Source organism: Eptesicus fuscus, chromosome 21 (genome assembly GCF_027574615.1).
Source record: "Eptesicus fuscus isolate TK198812 chromosome 21, DD_ASM_mEF_20220401, whole genome shotgun sequence".
NCBI classification, from domain to species: domain Eukaryota; kingdom Metazoa; phylum Chordata; class Mammalia; order Chiroptera; family Vespertilionidae; genus Eptesicus; species Eptesicus fuscus.
In genome coordinates this window covers 28,027,872-28,044,110 of record NC_072493.1, presented here as the reverse complement: position 1 = coordinate 28,044,110, position 16,239 = coordinate 28,027,872, and the positions used below count along the sequence as shown (strand labels likewise).

Sequence of the window (16,239 nt, the reverse complement as noted above, 5' to 3'; positions counted from 1 at the left end):
CCAGGTGTCTGTGTGGAGCTGCTTTGCATAGCGAGCACAGTGTCTCCTGAGAGGGTCTCCCCACTCAGGACTTCGCAGATTCCAAGGACAGGAATGGTTCCAAGCCCCATCCCAATTCCTGGGCATTATCACTGCTTGGGAACTTAACTTTGAGGATTTGTAAAAGGAGAAATGAAAAGGTACTGATGTTGCCAAGTAAAGTGACCGCATTTAAAAAAAAAAAAAAAGGTTGTACAATAGACCTTATTTTTCATTTTAATTTGTGAATTTATGAGCATTTTATGATCACATAAAAATATGCAAATAAAGTTGAACAACTTCACTAAAAGCTTTAATCAAGTGCCTTTTATATTTTGAACACAGAAAATGTTAACGGGAATAAGAAATAAATAGCCCAAGGGATAATGACCACCACCCAGAAAGAGCCACCTGCTCTCTGTGCTCTAATAGACCTCGCTGATGAGCAGGGGTAAGCCCAGAGAATGGGGTTTGGTCTCTCCAGAGCGGGGCACAAGGGGTCAGGAGGAGCTCCAGTGAGTGCGTAATTTCTGTGCTGAGTCCAGGAAGACAAGCAGGGGTCTCCAACAGACAGGGGGAGGGGAGACCAGAGACAGAGGTCCAGAGAAAGTGGGCAAAGTTCTAAAGGTCTATGCTTGGTTGTGGCAAAAAGTTGGAGTTGAAGAAGCAGGGTGAGAACCAGCAAGCGGGGAACCCTGGGACTTCACCCTGGGAGCCCTTGAAATATTTAACCTGGGGACTATCTCAGATTCTAGCTACATTTTAGATTAACCATAATTAGGAGAGGAGAGGAAAAGAGAGACATCAGAAACATGGAGGCCAATTAGGAGACTACTATAACATTTACTGACTTAGTAAGCAAATATTTATTGAAATTTTACTGTGTTCAATGCACTGTTTTAGGCACTGAGAACAAAACAGTCAAAAATCTCTAGTAGAAATCTGAGTTAAGGCACAGAAACTGGAGATTTCAGAGGGCGGGGCTGTGATTCATAGAACCTAGTGACTATGGCTTTTTGATGTATCAAATGTGTTTTCCAGAGGGAAAAATAACTCATGTCAGTACAGTTACAGGAAAGTCTGAACCCACACAGGGGCATCAAAATAGACGATTAAAACCCACACTGACTAAAGGCAATGTGAGGTTCTGAATTGGATTTTTGGATCAGAAAAAGGATAGTAGAAAAACTGGTAAAATTTGAATACATAAAATCTGGAGGTTGGTTAGTAGTCATGTATCCATGTTAACTTTTCAGCTGTGACCAATATTCCATGGTTATATAAGTTGTTAACATCAGGGGAAATTGGATAAAAGGTATATGGGAATTCTACTACTTAGGCAATGTTTCTATAAATGTAAAATTATGTTCCCTAAAATTGGGATGATATATAAGTATATCAAACACATTGAGTACAAAAATATCCTATATAATAAAATTGTAATATGCAAATCGACCGAACAGTGGAATGACCGGTCGCTATGACATGCACTGACCACCAGGGGACAGATGCTCAATGCAGGAGCTTCCCCCTGGTGGTCAGTGTGCTCCCTCAGGGGGAGCATCATCACTCAGCCAGAAGCCGGGCTCACGGCTGGCAAGCCCAGGGGTGGTGGCGGGAGCCTCTCCTGCCTCCGCTGCAGGCAGGAGCGAGGGGGTCCCAGACTGCAAAAGCCCCGGACTGTGAGAGGGATGTCTGACATCCCTCAAGGGGTTCCAGACTGCGAGAGGGTGCAGGCCAGGCTGAGAGGACTCCCCCCCCCCCCCCCGCCCCACCAGTGTATGAATATCGTGCACCAGGTCTCTAGTTATAGAATAATTTATACAGAATGATCCTATTTATGTGAAAATATTTAAAATTGCTAAATATTCTATGAGTACAGATGTATATATGTAAATTTATAGAATGCCTTAACATCTATAACCTGGTATCAGTGGTTACTTGTAGCTGGGAATAGAGGTGAGAACAGGACTTAATGAGGGAACTCAAAGGGGCCTTGGCTTTGACCATAATAGGGCACATTCTATAAGAAGTATGCAGCGAGAATGTCCTTTGAAGCTCAAATCACACAGCTACTGATCCAGGCCTCTGTACTTCGCACCCCTCGCTCAGTGCACAGGACTCTGGTCCCAGCTAGGCCATGCCATGGACACAGCTGGTCTGCTGGCCTCCCCAAGGGTATCTGGGAGTCACTTTACCCAGGTAGGCAGCAAGACTCCATTTACATGCCTATGGTCCAAGTTTTTTCTCATTATTAGCTATTTTTTCCATTCCAACTCAGAGGATAAAGGGAAAAATCCCACTGTGAAAAGAAATGTTGACTTACAAAGAATAATAGGAAAGCCCAGCTAATTTGGAGCCCTGCTAGGTGGTATAAGGGGTGTTAACAGCTGCTGCAGGATTCCTTCTGGCCAGGAGTGCACTGGATCTCTTCCATTCTGTCACATTCAACAGTCACAAAAGGACCACAGCCCTGGGGCATAGCTGTGAGTAGCACCTGGGCAGTTCTCAGGAGTTTATCATAGTGGAATGATAATGTCTGGAAACTCACTTGACTTGTATGCAATAGCGATCATGTGTGGCGAAGCACCTCTTTGGGTTTGTGGCCACTGCACACATCCTATCGCCCCAGCTAAGTGAGCTGACGTGGGCTGGGGTCCCTCTGAAGCCCCACCTAGGAACCAGGAAGCCGGAGAGGTGGTGGGTGATTCCAGAATCTTCTCTCTGGGGAGTGACGCCCTCTCCCATGCTTTCTTCTCCAAGGTTCCTTCAATTCATGGGATGCCTTTGACATGTAGAGATGTTGGACTTGGAGAAGTACCAACTCCGCTTTGCAGGTGTTCTAGAAAACAGGTTTTTAAAAGAATTGCTAATAGTGCTAGATGTTTAAAATAGGTCTAGGAAGAAGGTAGCAAACAGACACGGCCTTTGTTCAGCAGAAGGATCCAAACGGTAGCAGTGGAAATCAGCACCGGTTATGAGTGTGATAGTGATAAAATCTGTCTAAATCAGTGGTCCTCAAACTCGGGTATGCCTCAGGATCATCCAGAAGGCTGGTTCAATGTAGATTGCCAGGCCCCGCCCCTGAGGTTCTGATTTATGTCTGGGCAGAGCCTGAGAATCTGCATTTCTATCAAGTTCCCGGGTGATGCCCATGCTGGTCTAGGGAAGCGCATCTGAGATATGATATTGTTCTAGGGAGAATGAGGCCCTCACTTCCCTGTGCTGGGGGACACTTACGGCGCAGTCAGTCTGGGCACTGTACCTGGTGTGGATGTGGACACAGCTCTGAGGACCAGGTGGTTCAACAGATGCATTAAAAGCCAAGCCTTAAAAAACAAAATTACTGAGAGAGAAGATGCATAGTGCCTAGCAGAGGTGCTTACAGTGGGGACTTGCTCCTTTCCCGGGGAATAAGTCATTTATTTTTATTGTTTTTTAAATTATTTTATTGATTTTTTACAGAGGAAGGGAGAGGGATAGAGAGTCAGAAACATCGATGAGAGAGAAACATCAATCAGCTGCCTCCTGCACACACCCCACTGGGTATGTGTCCGCAACCAAGGTACATGCCCTTGACTAGAATCGAACCCGGGACCCTTAAGTCCACAGGCCGATGCTCTATCCACTGAGCCAAACTGGTTAGGGCAGGAATAAGTCATTTAAATTGAGCAGCCAGTGCTAATTAAACAAAGTCCTCTCTGCAAGACCCTACTTCTGGAAGGTCAAGTGGGTCAAGCCCTCTGTGAGCAAGGAAATAACCTGGACTTAACAGCAGGAGAAAAGCTGCCCCAAGAGAATTTCTGAGTCAAGAATTCAGCTCTCTGTGCTGAGTGGCAGGTGGAGAAATGGGAGGGTGGCAATATTTGCCTCAAGAGAGCTTTCAGGACCATCTACCACCTTATTTCTACCAAAAGGCGTGGGATGCTGTCCTCCCAACCTTTGCAGAGCAGGGAAGGGTCAGGAAAGGAGAACAGAGTCAGCAGGCTGCTCCTGGCAGGTGCTCACCATGGGCCATGCCAGTGGATACGTGGGGCCAGGAGTCCGTTCTTGGGAAGCAGGGCAGTTCCAGAGCTTGCAGGTGTCCCTTGTTTACTTCCCATTAGATTGTCCTGGGTAATGCGGCCTTTTGGAGAGGACTGGCCTCCCAGGTGTGCTTAGGAGAGCCAAAGGAAAAGGTTTTAACCACATTTGGGCTGAGTGGTAAGACCCGGACGGGAGAGACAGTAAACATGGAGGTGACAAAGAAGAGAGTGTTTGCTCAGCTGCTCCTTCTTTTTTTCAAGTCAGAGAGTTTTGTGAAGAGGAAATTTGTCCCCTTAGGGGTTTTCATAAAATATTATGGCTAAGATGATTTTTATGCCTAGAGGTGTGATCTTACCCATTACTAACAATGGCATAATGTTATGATTGTTATTATCAGTATTGCAGTCATTAGCTACTATTTGTAGAGCCCCTTCCATGTGCTTAGATCTGTACTTTGCACACACTATCTCATTAAATCCCCATCAACCCGGGGAATAAGATGAGGAAATCAAAAGACAAAGTACGATGTCCAAGGTCACACGGTGGATCATTGGCGGAGCTAGGACTGGGACATATGTTTGTCTGAAGAGTGGTGCTCTTCATTAAACAGATGTTGGCCTTGGTTCCTGCTATATTCCAGGCACTGAGCCAGGCCCCGAGATCCAGTGGTGAGCCCAGTATGCTGTGACTGTTGACCCCATGGAGCTTCTAAGCAGCAGGGAGTAGGTTCGGGGGAGAATGTCAGTTGTAATAAATCAAGCCAAGCAATGACTAATATAATTCTTTTCATCAGAATTCTTTTCATCATACTTTACTTTTAGTCTTGGTTCAGATATTTTCTGTTATCTTAAAATGCAAACAGAGGTCATTGGTGTTAGATCAAAACTCTCAGTGTATTTTAATAAAGAATACTTTAAATCAGGAAAACACCGCATTGCCATATAGATAGAACTGGGTCATGCTCTTACTCAACTGTCATGGCAGAGGAACTTTGCCATGATGGTCACGCTGCCTTAGGCACCACTGCCACCTGGTGGTACCCGGTGGAATTGCAGGCTTGGTGGCCACAGAACTGGCCTGGTGGGAGGGAGGCTGATTCCATATAAGGCACATTTCACCCAAACCCTCCAGGCACAGTTGACTAAGTTCCAATAGGTGCCTGTTCATTTGTAAATTGATTGCACCTGGATTAGTATCAAGCTTTCTTTTATATGTATATTCCAAATGTCTATTGTTCTCCTGACTTAAATTATTGTTATACTTGTAAATATTGATGACAAAGTGACATGAAATAGAGATGAATACTTGGGCAACTTTAGAACTGATTTTTGCAAGTAATAATTTCTCTCTAGTTGGACACCTTCAAATGCCTTAAAGAAAGCAAAATATAATTTGGTCCCTAATTACCTCTTAACCTCACCTCTACTCAAACCACACACATAGTGACATAGCTTCTGAAATTTTCTAGCCTCTCTCTCACCTGCCTGCTGCTCTATCTGTCCTGTTCTCTCTGCCTGGAAATACCTTCTTCCATCTTTATCTTGTGAATTTATTCTTCAAGTGTCAAAGGCAGGCTAACAACCTGTATGGGGTTATCTTAAAGTAAGTTCACAAATGACAGTGTTTCATAGCAATGTTTCTAGAGACATGGAAGCCAGGTTCTGAATCCCACCTTCATCTCTAATAGCCGTAACCATGGCCAGCTTACTTAATCTCTGTGTCTCTGTGGTTCTATCCATTAAGTGCGAATAATAATGTCCCTGAACCCAGCATTGTTGTGAGGTTTTTTAAAATGTGTGTGTAAAATGCTTGCTCAGCACTGTGCCTAGTACCTTGTAGAACCCATGGGGCGGGTAAAGACATATGTAAATACCTAGCACCTCAAGTGATGCCTGCCCAGGACAGGATTGTTGAACAAATGTCATTTCCTGCCATTGTTTTTCCCATAACCTATTTGGTCTTGCTTGTAGAAAAAAAAAAATATATATATATATATATGTTTCTTGGGAGTTAAAAATAATATAAATGTCCAACCTTGAATTTGCTGGAGTTATTTACCCCCTATACCCATCAGTCTGTGTCACCGCAAAGATTTGCATGTTAAGGTGGAAAATGTTAAGCAGTGATGCTATTTTTGGTGATGCTGCTTTACTCCATTGTTCAACAGGCACCTCTGTGTTGCACCTGTGATTAGTGGCTGGGTCACTGAGGTGTGTTTGTAATGTGCTCTTTCTGCGCCAGAGTCTTAAATGTCACTCTGTCTCCCTGACCAGGTAGTCGATAGTGACAGACCAGAAGGGTCCAAGTTCCGGCTCACTGGAAAGGGAGTGGATCAAGAGCCTAAAGGGATTTTCAGAATCAATGAGAACACGGGCAGTGTCTCCGTGACACGGACCTTGGACAGAGAAGCGATTGCTACTTATCAGGTGAGTGCCCCTCAAGTGCCCATCCTGCATGAAGAGCTGTGGTTGTCAATGATCGTTTGCTTCCCGCTGAGCTCATTATTCCTGGGCTTCACCAGGCCAGGGCTGTGCGACTTTAAGTGTGTTTCTGTGGGATATGAGTGGTGATGGACCCCAATAGGGCAACCGTGGGAGCCCCTATCTTACATCAATGGAGCCCCCAGTCCTGCATGAGATTTGGGGCACTGGAAAGCAAGAAGAAGGGTCATAGGGGGACCTCAGGGGAGGTCAGAACTCTTAGTGCAGCTTTGGCTTTCTCGAGGAGTTAAAGGTGCAAACCCCTGGACCTGATCATTTAACTTCTAGAATCCATCCTAAGGAAATCAGGAGAAATTTAGTTAGACCTTTATACACTGATGTTATAGCCCAGCATGATCCGTACATGGAATCAAGTGCTAAATATTTAACAATAGGGTAGTTAAATTAGGCAAATTTTGCAAAGAATTTGTATACAACCATTTTAAATATTTTTGAAGAAGTTTTACTTATATGGGAAAGATTCAAGACATCGAATGGATACAGACACACAAACACATAAGGCATCCTCATCAAGTATTTGTACCGGTACCTACCACGGCAGGTGTGCATTTGTGAAGTGTTTGTACCGGTACCTACCATGGCAGGTGTGCATTTGTGAAGTGTTTGTACCGGTACCTACCATGGCAGGTGTGCATTTGTGAAGCCGCGTGACACAAGAAAAATTGAAGTGTTGATGGTTGCCTTTGGGTGTTACTGATTTTTCCTTTCAGTTTTCTATTTTTTCTATAATGTACTTAAATTACTTTTATAGAGAGAATAAAAAGCTATCTGTGAAAGGATAGTTTCAGAAGTTGATACCCATTCAGGGCACAGAGACCAACGTGGTTACACCCAGATATTGGGGTGAGCAGGGCATCTCATCAATGCCACCCCTTCTCCACCACATCCCAGAACAGTCTGTGCTCATAGCCTGCTATGGCCCAAGCCTCTGAGAGTAGGAAGCGCATCTCTGAGCAATGAGATAGAATTCCCGGCGGTTTTCAGGAACAGCCTCCCATGGACACAGCGCTGAGCAGAAAGTAGGCGCAGTGGAAGCAAGGCCCAGCCAACATTTGCGTTTGGTCTCCACTGCCCATCACGTACATTCCCCGGGTTAGGGGTCAGGAGGTGGTGGCCAATTACTAGCACCATATTTGGCATCTCTGGTTTTCTTGTTCAAAACAACAGATAAAGCATCTCAATCTCCCATCAACAGAAAATCTGTATTCTCCCTTCTCTGCAGACATGGGTCCCGAGACATTGCATTGGGAAGCCCAGTGTTATGTCTGGGAAGCAGGTATCCTGCGTCTAGCCTGATCTGTCACCCTGAGCTGTTGACCTTGAGGAGATTGTGTAAGCGCTGGTCCTCAGGATCCCAGCCATAAAGTACACATATCACGTGCCTACCTATTCAACCAGATTGCTGTGAATTTTAGTGAGAAGTTAGTGTGAAGGCATTGGAGGCATTAAAGTGCTGGACAAATATGGTGGCGTGAAGGGAGTTTGTGGAGTCCCACCCTCCAGCAGACCTCATGCCCAGCTATGTGCTCGAAGGTCCCGAGTCCAGGGAGGAGGAGGGTACCTCCCAGACCTCCCTCTCAAAGGCTTTGCCAAAGAGCAGATGCTGCCAATGTCTGCAGGGGTTCATCTGTCACAGACCTCCAAAGGGTCGTCAGTGTGTCCTAGTGTACACCTCAGGGAAATCTGGTTGTTATAGCAACTAAATATTGGTGTCCTCAGGATTCCCAGTTCACTGGCCTTGAGAGTACCCAGAGGTGACCTGGCGGTTCTGGTGTCCAGCTGCTGCAGGACCAGCCAGCAGCAGGCAGGGGAAATGCCCTCTTCTCTCCCGATGCCTACAATGGGAATATCCATTAACTGGCAGACGCAATGAACTAAGGAGACAATAAAGGTTATAATTTTGTAGCATAGGGATGACAAGAGCTCTGGGGTAGCCAACTTTTGTTCGCATCTGTCTGTTGACTGAGCTGTGTGATCTCGGGCAACCCACTTCCCATTCTGATCTTTTCATACTCATCCACAGAGGATAGTACTGTCACCTCTAAGGACTGTAGAAGATAAAATAAAATTATTTTGTAAATGTTTAGCCAAGCTCATAGCAATAAGTCATAGCTGCCTTATTAGTTTTTTTTTCCTGGAATTTTTTAATGCTTTAGTTAATTCCACAAGTTTTTAATGTCAGTTTCCAGCCTTCAACCATGAGAAGGTTGACATCTACTACCTTCTGTCCTGACATGAACCAAACATCATAGCATTGGTGGGCCCTCTTTTAAGTATCAGAGATAAATTCCTAGATGAAACTGGATCTCAAGAGCTCCCTGTGGATTAAAGGGGTACAAGGTAAGCAATAAAGATCTTGTTGGGAATGTTCTGTAGCCTGAACTAGGCCAAGTGTGAACCAGAGGAAGTGGGAAAGGCTCGTTGCCAAGGATGAGAACTGGTGAATGAGAGGGTGAAAGATGCCGTTTGGGGGTGAAACCACAGGAGCTGTTTGAAGAGCTGAGCAAGAGTTTGGATGCATCCATGACTGTCTGATGTTGGTGGGATCCAAGTGTTTTAAATATTAAAGCCCCCCTTTTGGGAGTCCTTCCACACTCAGAGAGAGGCTTCTGGGCACCGTAGGCCAGGGCCCGCCTCAGTGTGGACATCTCCTTAGGGGGCCGTGACCTTGGTCTCCACAGAGAGTGAGGAAGTCCCTGTGGGGCAGTCACAGGGCAGGGAAAAGAACTCCCAACGCCAACACTCAAGGATTGATAGGGAGTGATGAGAAAGTACTTGGCTTGGATGGTGCCAAAGATGCCAGTTAAAGAGTTCTGTAAGGAGAATTTCTGAATCATGATGGGTCCCATTCCTCTGTCCTTCACAGTGCTGAATGTGTGGCTGTCAGCTGTGCCTGTGCAGGGCTTTCACTGCACAACGGGGATGGCTGAGGAATGAGAAAGGCCTGACCCAGCCCGTGGCTCACTAACCAAGAGCTGCACTGCGGTACGGGCGTGTCTACAGAAGAAGGCCTCCTCTTTCTAATGTTCACAAAGGCGTGGGGAGAGGATTGAATAAAAGCCACAGCACTTTTTTAAATTTAGGTGATTTTATTTTTATCTAAGCAATATCTAGGTGATAATAGTGATTAATAACAAGGGCCCTGGGGTCAGAAAATTGTTGCTCAAGTCTCAGCATGGCTGCTTACTGAGGTGTGTGATCTTGGACAATCCACTTACCCTCTCTGATCTTGTGACTCTCATCCATAAAGTGGGGATAGTACTAGCACCTCTAAGGATGGTAAAAGATGAAATTATTAGTTTTTATTAACTAGTAATTGTTAATCAGCTGGTAAAATGGAACCTAATCTCAAGCTTGGAACTTCTCATATTCTTCATTAAAGTGAAGCCATATAATATCATAGCAGTTAAAAATACAATTTTGCATGCAGCCACATTGGCTGCATTCAAATCATGGCTGTTGTGGACTAGCTGTAGGAACGAGGGCAGGGTGTCTGCCTCAACTTTCTCATCTGTAAAATGGGAATAATAATACTGATCTCATAAGATTTTAATGGTAAGCATTGAGAACAGTACCAGAAACATAGTAAGCACTGTCTAATCTTACTAGATGGGTGAGAGGCTAATGCTGTCTGTGAAAGGCAAAGGAAGGTAAAGGAAAACTCCGAGGACTCTGAGTGGTAGCCCAGTCTGCCTGTTTCATGTATGGACTTTCCTTGAGTAATCGTGGTGTGTTTTTTTTTGACAGTTTCATAATGTATTGATTGATCCATTTATTCTGTCTACATACCTTTTATTGAGTATCTATAGGGTGAGGAGCACCCTCCAAGGTGGTAGGGGAATATGCTGGGAAACAAGACACCCCTGCTGCCCTGTGGCTTTAATTTTAGTGCCTAGGCTTTGTTTCAAAGTGCACTGATTTAAATTTCTCCTCAGTGTGTGCAGGCGATACGCCAGGAAGCCAGGCCTTGCTCATTGTGTGGCCTGTTTACCTGCAGCGGAGCAGCACCTGCCCAGGGGAGGCCGCTGGTGCCTGGTGGGAGAGCACCAGGGTGTTGATGGCCACACTGCAGCTGGTCCTGAGCCACTCCTCACTAGCCTCACAAGAGCCCAGTTCCAATGCCACACCGCCCACCTCTCACTCTTTATTCAGTCTTTGTTCTGTTTTCTTCAGGTCCTTGCTGGGGCACGTCCCCTATTGCTCTATGCTTGGTTCTCCTATTTCTAGATCTAATGAGAACCACGTTACTCTCTGGTTAATATACTTTGAGCATAAGAATGCTGCAATTATGGTCCATTCCAGGTGCCTGTTTAGAAATAATTTACTATCTTAGTGGTACAGTGAGATCCAACGTGTGCGTGGTGGTCATTGTGGTTGGTAGCAAACATGCTTCTTCAAAGAACTGAATTGAATTTCTACATTTTAGTTTCCTCTCTTGCAAGTTTAACAAGCAGAGAGCATGTGGGCCAGTGGGTTGCCATTGTAATTGCTCCAATGTTGCTTATTTTAAAGTAAAATGCCGCTCACGTGCAAGGCCTTGCGATTGTGTTAACAGGTCCCAACTCCAACAAGAGAGCCTCTGAACTAAGCCGAGGGAACTGCACGGCGAGAAGTAATCTGGGAGAAATTTGTCCTAGGCCCCCTCGTGTATCCTCATTAAAGCTGCTGTTCATTGAACGCTGCATGGCTGATACTGTGCTAAACACTTCATATACGTTCTCTTATTTGATCCATTTCCCACAAGAGACTTAAGAAGTAGATGGTAACCCCATTTTATGGATAAGCAAATAACAAATAACTTTTTCAAGGTCTCCCAGCTGGTGTGTATTGAGTCTGGGATCCATGTCCGTTTCTCTCCACCTCTGAAGCCCTGCATTTTCAATCACTAAGAAACACATCTTATTTTATCCTCAACTAAACTCTGCAAATTCCCAGGCCTCTTTCCCAGGACCTCCACTTACTGGAGCTGGGAAGAGGGGTTCACTGGCTAAGTGATCTATTTCTTTTCAAATACCATTATTTTCCATGACCGAATGCTACCTGCCCCGTCTCCCCACCCCAGCTCCCCAAAGGGCTTTCCAAGCTTCTGACCTGAAGTGGCACCTGGCAAAATAATTTAGCTCTTGCAGTATTGGAAGCTGACATGTTAATGCAAAGCCTCCTGAAATATTACTCATTATTATGCATTTTGCCAGCATTTGAGTGATTTGTGAACTCTTCATTGGAATAAAGTACTGTAAAGGATTCATGAATGACCAAGTTTATGAAATTCTATAAAAATATTAGCAGGTGGTAATGATTCCCTCATACTGTGACTATAATCTGTTGCCTGCAAATTTATCAAGATGGGAGGACAGCAGTGGGATGGGAGACAGTCTGTTAGGCAGGTGGCAGAAGGTCTGGCTGGGCTCAGCAGGGGCAAGAGGTAATCTGGAAGCAGGGCCTGGGAGTGGGCAGGAGTCATGGGCAGGAGACCTTCACCCTGAGCTGTTATCCAAGGGGAGAGACGTATAGAGAGCTGGGAATGTCAGAGTTGGGTGGGAGAAGAAAGGAGCTCTTGAAAGGAGAGGGAAAAATAACATTTATTGAGCACCTATTAAGTGCCTAAGAACTCTTAAGAGTTCTACATAAATAAACCTGTGAAATGGTTTATAGTCTTGTCTTGGCCACTACGTTAGCTGAGGGCCAAAGTGGTTCCCAAGATATATTATTGTTATTAATGTTGGTGTTAACATTTATTGAACATTTACAATGTGCCAAGGCTCCATGCTGAATACCTAATGATCATCTCATTTAATGTTCATAAAATGATCTTGATTCTGTTATCATTCTCAATTACAGAACTGGTAACTGGAGCCACCTGTGTTCTTGGCTTCAGAACAACAGCAGGATTTCATTGCTTCCTTCTGAATATTTGTTAAAATTTTCTGAGATACAGTTTGCTCTCATTTGAGCCATTTTTTTGCACAAGTTTTGACTTTGTGGTTAAGAGTGTTACACCTGGCAGACAGAGGGTATTATTGCTTCTGTGTTGTTGTGTGTTTTTTCACTCATATGGCTCTGCCCTAATTCTAACCCATATGCGGCTCCAAGACAATTAGGCAGAAAATACAATCAAGGTGAAAAATGCTGCTGTCGTGCAGAAATACATGAACCATAATGTTAGGAATTTTAAGACAATTGGGAGATGCAGATTGACCCCGATTAGAGAGTTACTTAGGTGACTAACCTAGATACAATAATTTCCATGTTGCACGTGGACAATGAAGGCATCACCTTGATGGAGCTGTGCTTGGGAAGCCCCCCAGCCCTTGCAGTAGAGATAAGCTGCATCCTCTCCATCTTCTAACCTGGTCTCCCCCCCGGCCATCTTCCTTAGTTGGGATTCTTGGTGGTAGTCAACAAAATCCTCTCAACTAATATACAAAGAAAAGGAGTTATGAAAGGGTACAGGTAGCTTATAGAATTGGCAGAAGGACCCCCAAACCTGGCTCATGAGTAACACAACTAGAAACGATGGTGCTACAGGAACTACCCAGCCATACGTGATACTGTTCTGGTGCAGGGTTCCTAGCCTCAGCCTTATCAACACTTTGGGCTGGGTAATTCTGTGGTAGGGGGTCTGGCCTGTGTGTTGCATGGTGTTTAGAAGCACAACTGGCCTCTAGATGCAAATAGCATCCCCATTTCAGTCTTGGCAATAAAAAACATCTCTAGATGTTGCCAGTTGTTCCACAGGGCACAATGGCCCAGCTGAGAATCACTGTTCTAGAGGAGCCCTGACTGCTGCCCCCTCCCATTGAACTCTGCTCCTAAGGCAGTCGGAAATGGGTGGTGGCAACCCTGCCTTGGCTGTCCAGAGGGTTGGGTGACTCTGACACCTTGCTTTACAGAACCTCCGATCCCCAAAGCAGAGCTGCTATTGTCTCCCATTTCCATCTCCAAGCTCATGTAAGATGTTGGCACGGAAACTCATGTGATAGACTCTCGCTGAGCCCGCAAGGGGCCTGGGGTGGGTGTTGTCATCACCTGCATCGCCATGTCATCAGTACAATTTCACTTTGAGAGGCTCTCAGTGATAGGCATGGCCGCCTGAGGGCAGGTAACCAGTCCGTGCTTAGGAGAGGGTGGCTTCACACCTATGATCTTAATTTCCAATAATATCATGGTCCCATCAGGTAATAACACACATGGCCCAGGAAAGAGCCCTGACTGGGAGGAGACACAGAACTTGGGGTAAAGATCAGGCTTTGGAATCTGACCTACTGAGGTTAGAATCTCGACTCTCCCATCAGAGAAACCTATGAAAGTGAAAAAAGGGTGAATATCGGTCGCTTCATGGTCTGCCCTAACACTGTGTCACCTTTGGCGAGTTCCTCAATTCTCAGCCTCTGTGTTCCCATCTTTAGAATGAGAGTGAGATGGCCGTGTCGTCCCTGTGCTGCTGTGGTTAGTAATTTGGTGCGGAAGGGTAGCGCCCAGGGCAGCCACTGAGTGTGCTGGAATCGGGAGCCCTCACCTCAGACAGGAGCTCCTGCAGGCGAAATGGAGGTGAAAGCAGCTTCTGGGAATGAGCCAGCAGTCACACGGTGAGCTGTTAGTCGCACCAGATGTCACTTTGTAGAAAGAAATCATCTAAACCCCCACGCCAGCATCAGAATCTGGGAACTTGTTAGAAATGCCCATTCTCGGGCCCCCACCTCAGACCTGCTGGATAAGAAACTCGGGCCCCCATTCTGGGTGTTCACAAGCCTCCCAGGTGGTTCCGATGCTACCTGACATTTGAGAACCCTGGGTCTAAAACAGGCTCTTACGTGTTAACATCACTGCAGCCAGCTTGATTCAATAATTTGCCTCAGTGAGAGTAGCCTCTGAACCGATTCCATTACAGCCCAAATGTGTTCCGTACACCATTTGAAAGCCCTCTATGTCCAATCCATTTCTTCAAAACTGTCTTTGTTTTTGTTTCGTTAATGGCTCCTGAGAGCCAGGCACCTTTGTCCCTGGCTGCTTTGCTCCTTCCTGTCTAGACTTTGGATGACTGTTGAATGCCAGTGACTGAGAGTTTGCTGACTTCTCAGAAACCAAGCTTTTAGGCTGAAGATAAAAGTGTCTTCAAAAGATCTGAGCTGGTACAAGGGACAGGGTTCCTGATAGGAGGAGGCTGGCCTGGGGACAGGAGAACCCCTCTTCCGCCTTATTAGATTATATTCTGCCTTATCTCTCTATATAAAAGGCTAATATGCAAAGTGTCCCCTCGGGAGTTGGACCTGGAGGACAGGAAGGAGTTCAATCACTTGCTATGATGTGTGCTGACCATCAGGGTGGGGGGCGTAGAACATGGCGGGCAACCAGCTGCTGTGGTGGGGCGCTGAGGGAGCGAGGGAAGGAGGAGGCGGGAAGGCAGGGGGGAGGGGGAGGGAACCATGTGGTGGTGGTGTGCCAGTGGCAAGGGAAGGAGGAGGAACCTGATTGGCCCTGATCGCTGACCAGGCCTAGGGACCATACCCATGCATGAATTTCATGTACTGGGCCTCTAGTTATATTATAAGTAAGTTATTTATGGTTCTCAAACTTTGCTGCATGATGAAATCATCTGGGAGATTTTAAAGCCCCTGATGGCCAACTTGCTCTCCACACCTTAAATTAGAGTGTCTTGGAGTGGGACCAGGCATCAGCATGTTTCTGAAACTCTCCAGGTGTTTCCGCTGTGAAGCCAAGTTTGAGAACCATGAGTTAATAGAACCCATCTGTGCAATTTATTCATAGCTGGGAATGGGGACAACATCAACCTAATACACACAGGAGTTTCTAACACTTAATAGAAAATCAAAGATCTTATTTCCCCTCAATCAACTGCTTGAATCTAAGCAAATGTCTGACGTTAACTACTTTCCGATGTCTCTTTTGACACAAGCTCTTAAAAATTGAAATGTGGAGAAACAGAATTTGATAAATAAATGAACAAACTGTCTTCTGACTCACTTCAGAAAACAATAATTCGGCGTTTGGCTGCAGTCTCTCCCCATCCCAGTGCCCCCGAGCATCTCCATCATACTCTTTCCAGTTGGGTTCCCCACATTTGCCAGCACTGCATTTAGCAGCCTGGCCTTATCTGCCAGGTGCAGCTGGTAAAACTGAGGCATGAAGTTCAGCGATGTCGCCGAGGCAGCCACATGCCTGTATTAGCACCGAGGTGCTCCTGGCTGATTATTTACTTGGTCCACTAAGCAAAGCTGCTTCCTCACTCAGGTTGATGGTGACATATTTTTCTAAACGTCATTAGCTTACAAGAGGTTTAACTTGAATGTTGGCAGGTGGAAGAACCTGTGTCCCTCTCTCGACTTTGTCCTCCTGGCACTGGGCCTTGCATCCAAGGCACCTGGCCACAGGCTGGACCTACCACATGTTCATGGAGTGAATAAACGTATGATGGTCAGCTTTCCCTTTATTTTTGCTTTAGTGTTCTTACTACAACCAAATAAATCTGCTTCATCATTTTTTTCCAAATGACTTGGTGGAATTTTTTCTCCAAGGTGCTGAAGAATCACAATACATCAGAACTGCAAGAGCTTTTAGATGCATTTATCTAACCCTCTGAATTTACAAATAACTACTGAAAATACATTGCTGATATTTTTGCTATCCCATAATAATGGGTATTATGGCCAAACCCTCTGGGACTAGAACCTGC

At 45.5% G+C, this 16,239-nt stretch overlaps 1 protein-coding gene across 11 annotated transcripts in view; it reads left to right on the top strand.

Moving 5' to 3' along the window:
• CDH13 (cadherin 13) overlaps nt 1-16,239 on the top strand; it is a 1,044,015-nt gene that overhangs the window by 530,858 nt on the left and 496,918 nt on the right. For 9 of the 11 annotated variants that reach the window (XM_008139707.3, XM_054709950.1, XM_054709951.1 and 6 more), the window contains exon 5: nt 6,318-6,470. In XM_008139707.3, coding sequence (XP_008137929.2) covers nt 6,318-6,470 — 153 coding nt within the window. Of the gene's footprint in view, nt 1-6,317; nt 6,471-9,411; nt 9,574-11,100; nt 11,175-16,239 lie in introns of those variants that run through there. The other 2 variants (XM_054709957.1, XM_054709959.1) reach the window with 2 other exon arrangements.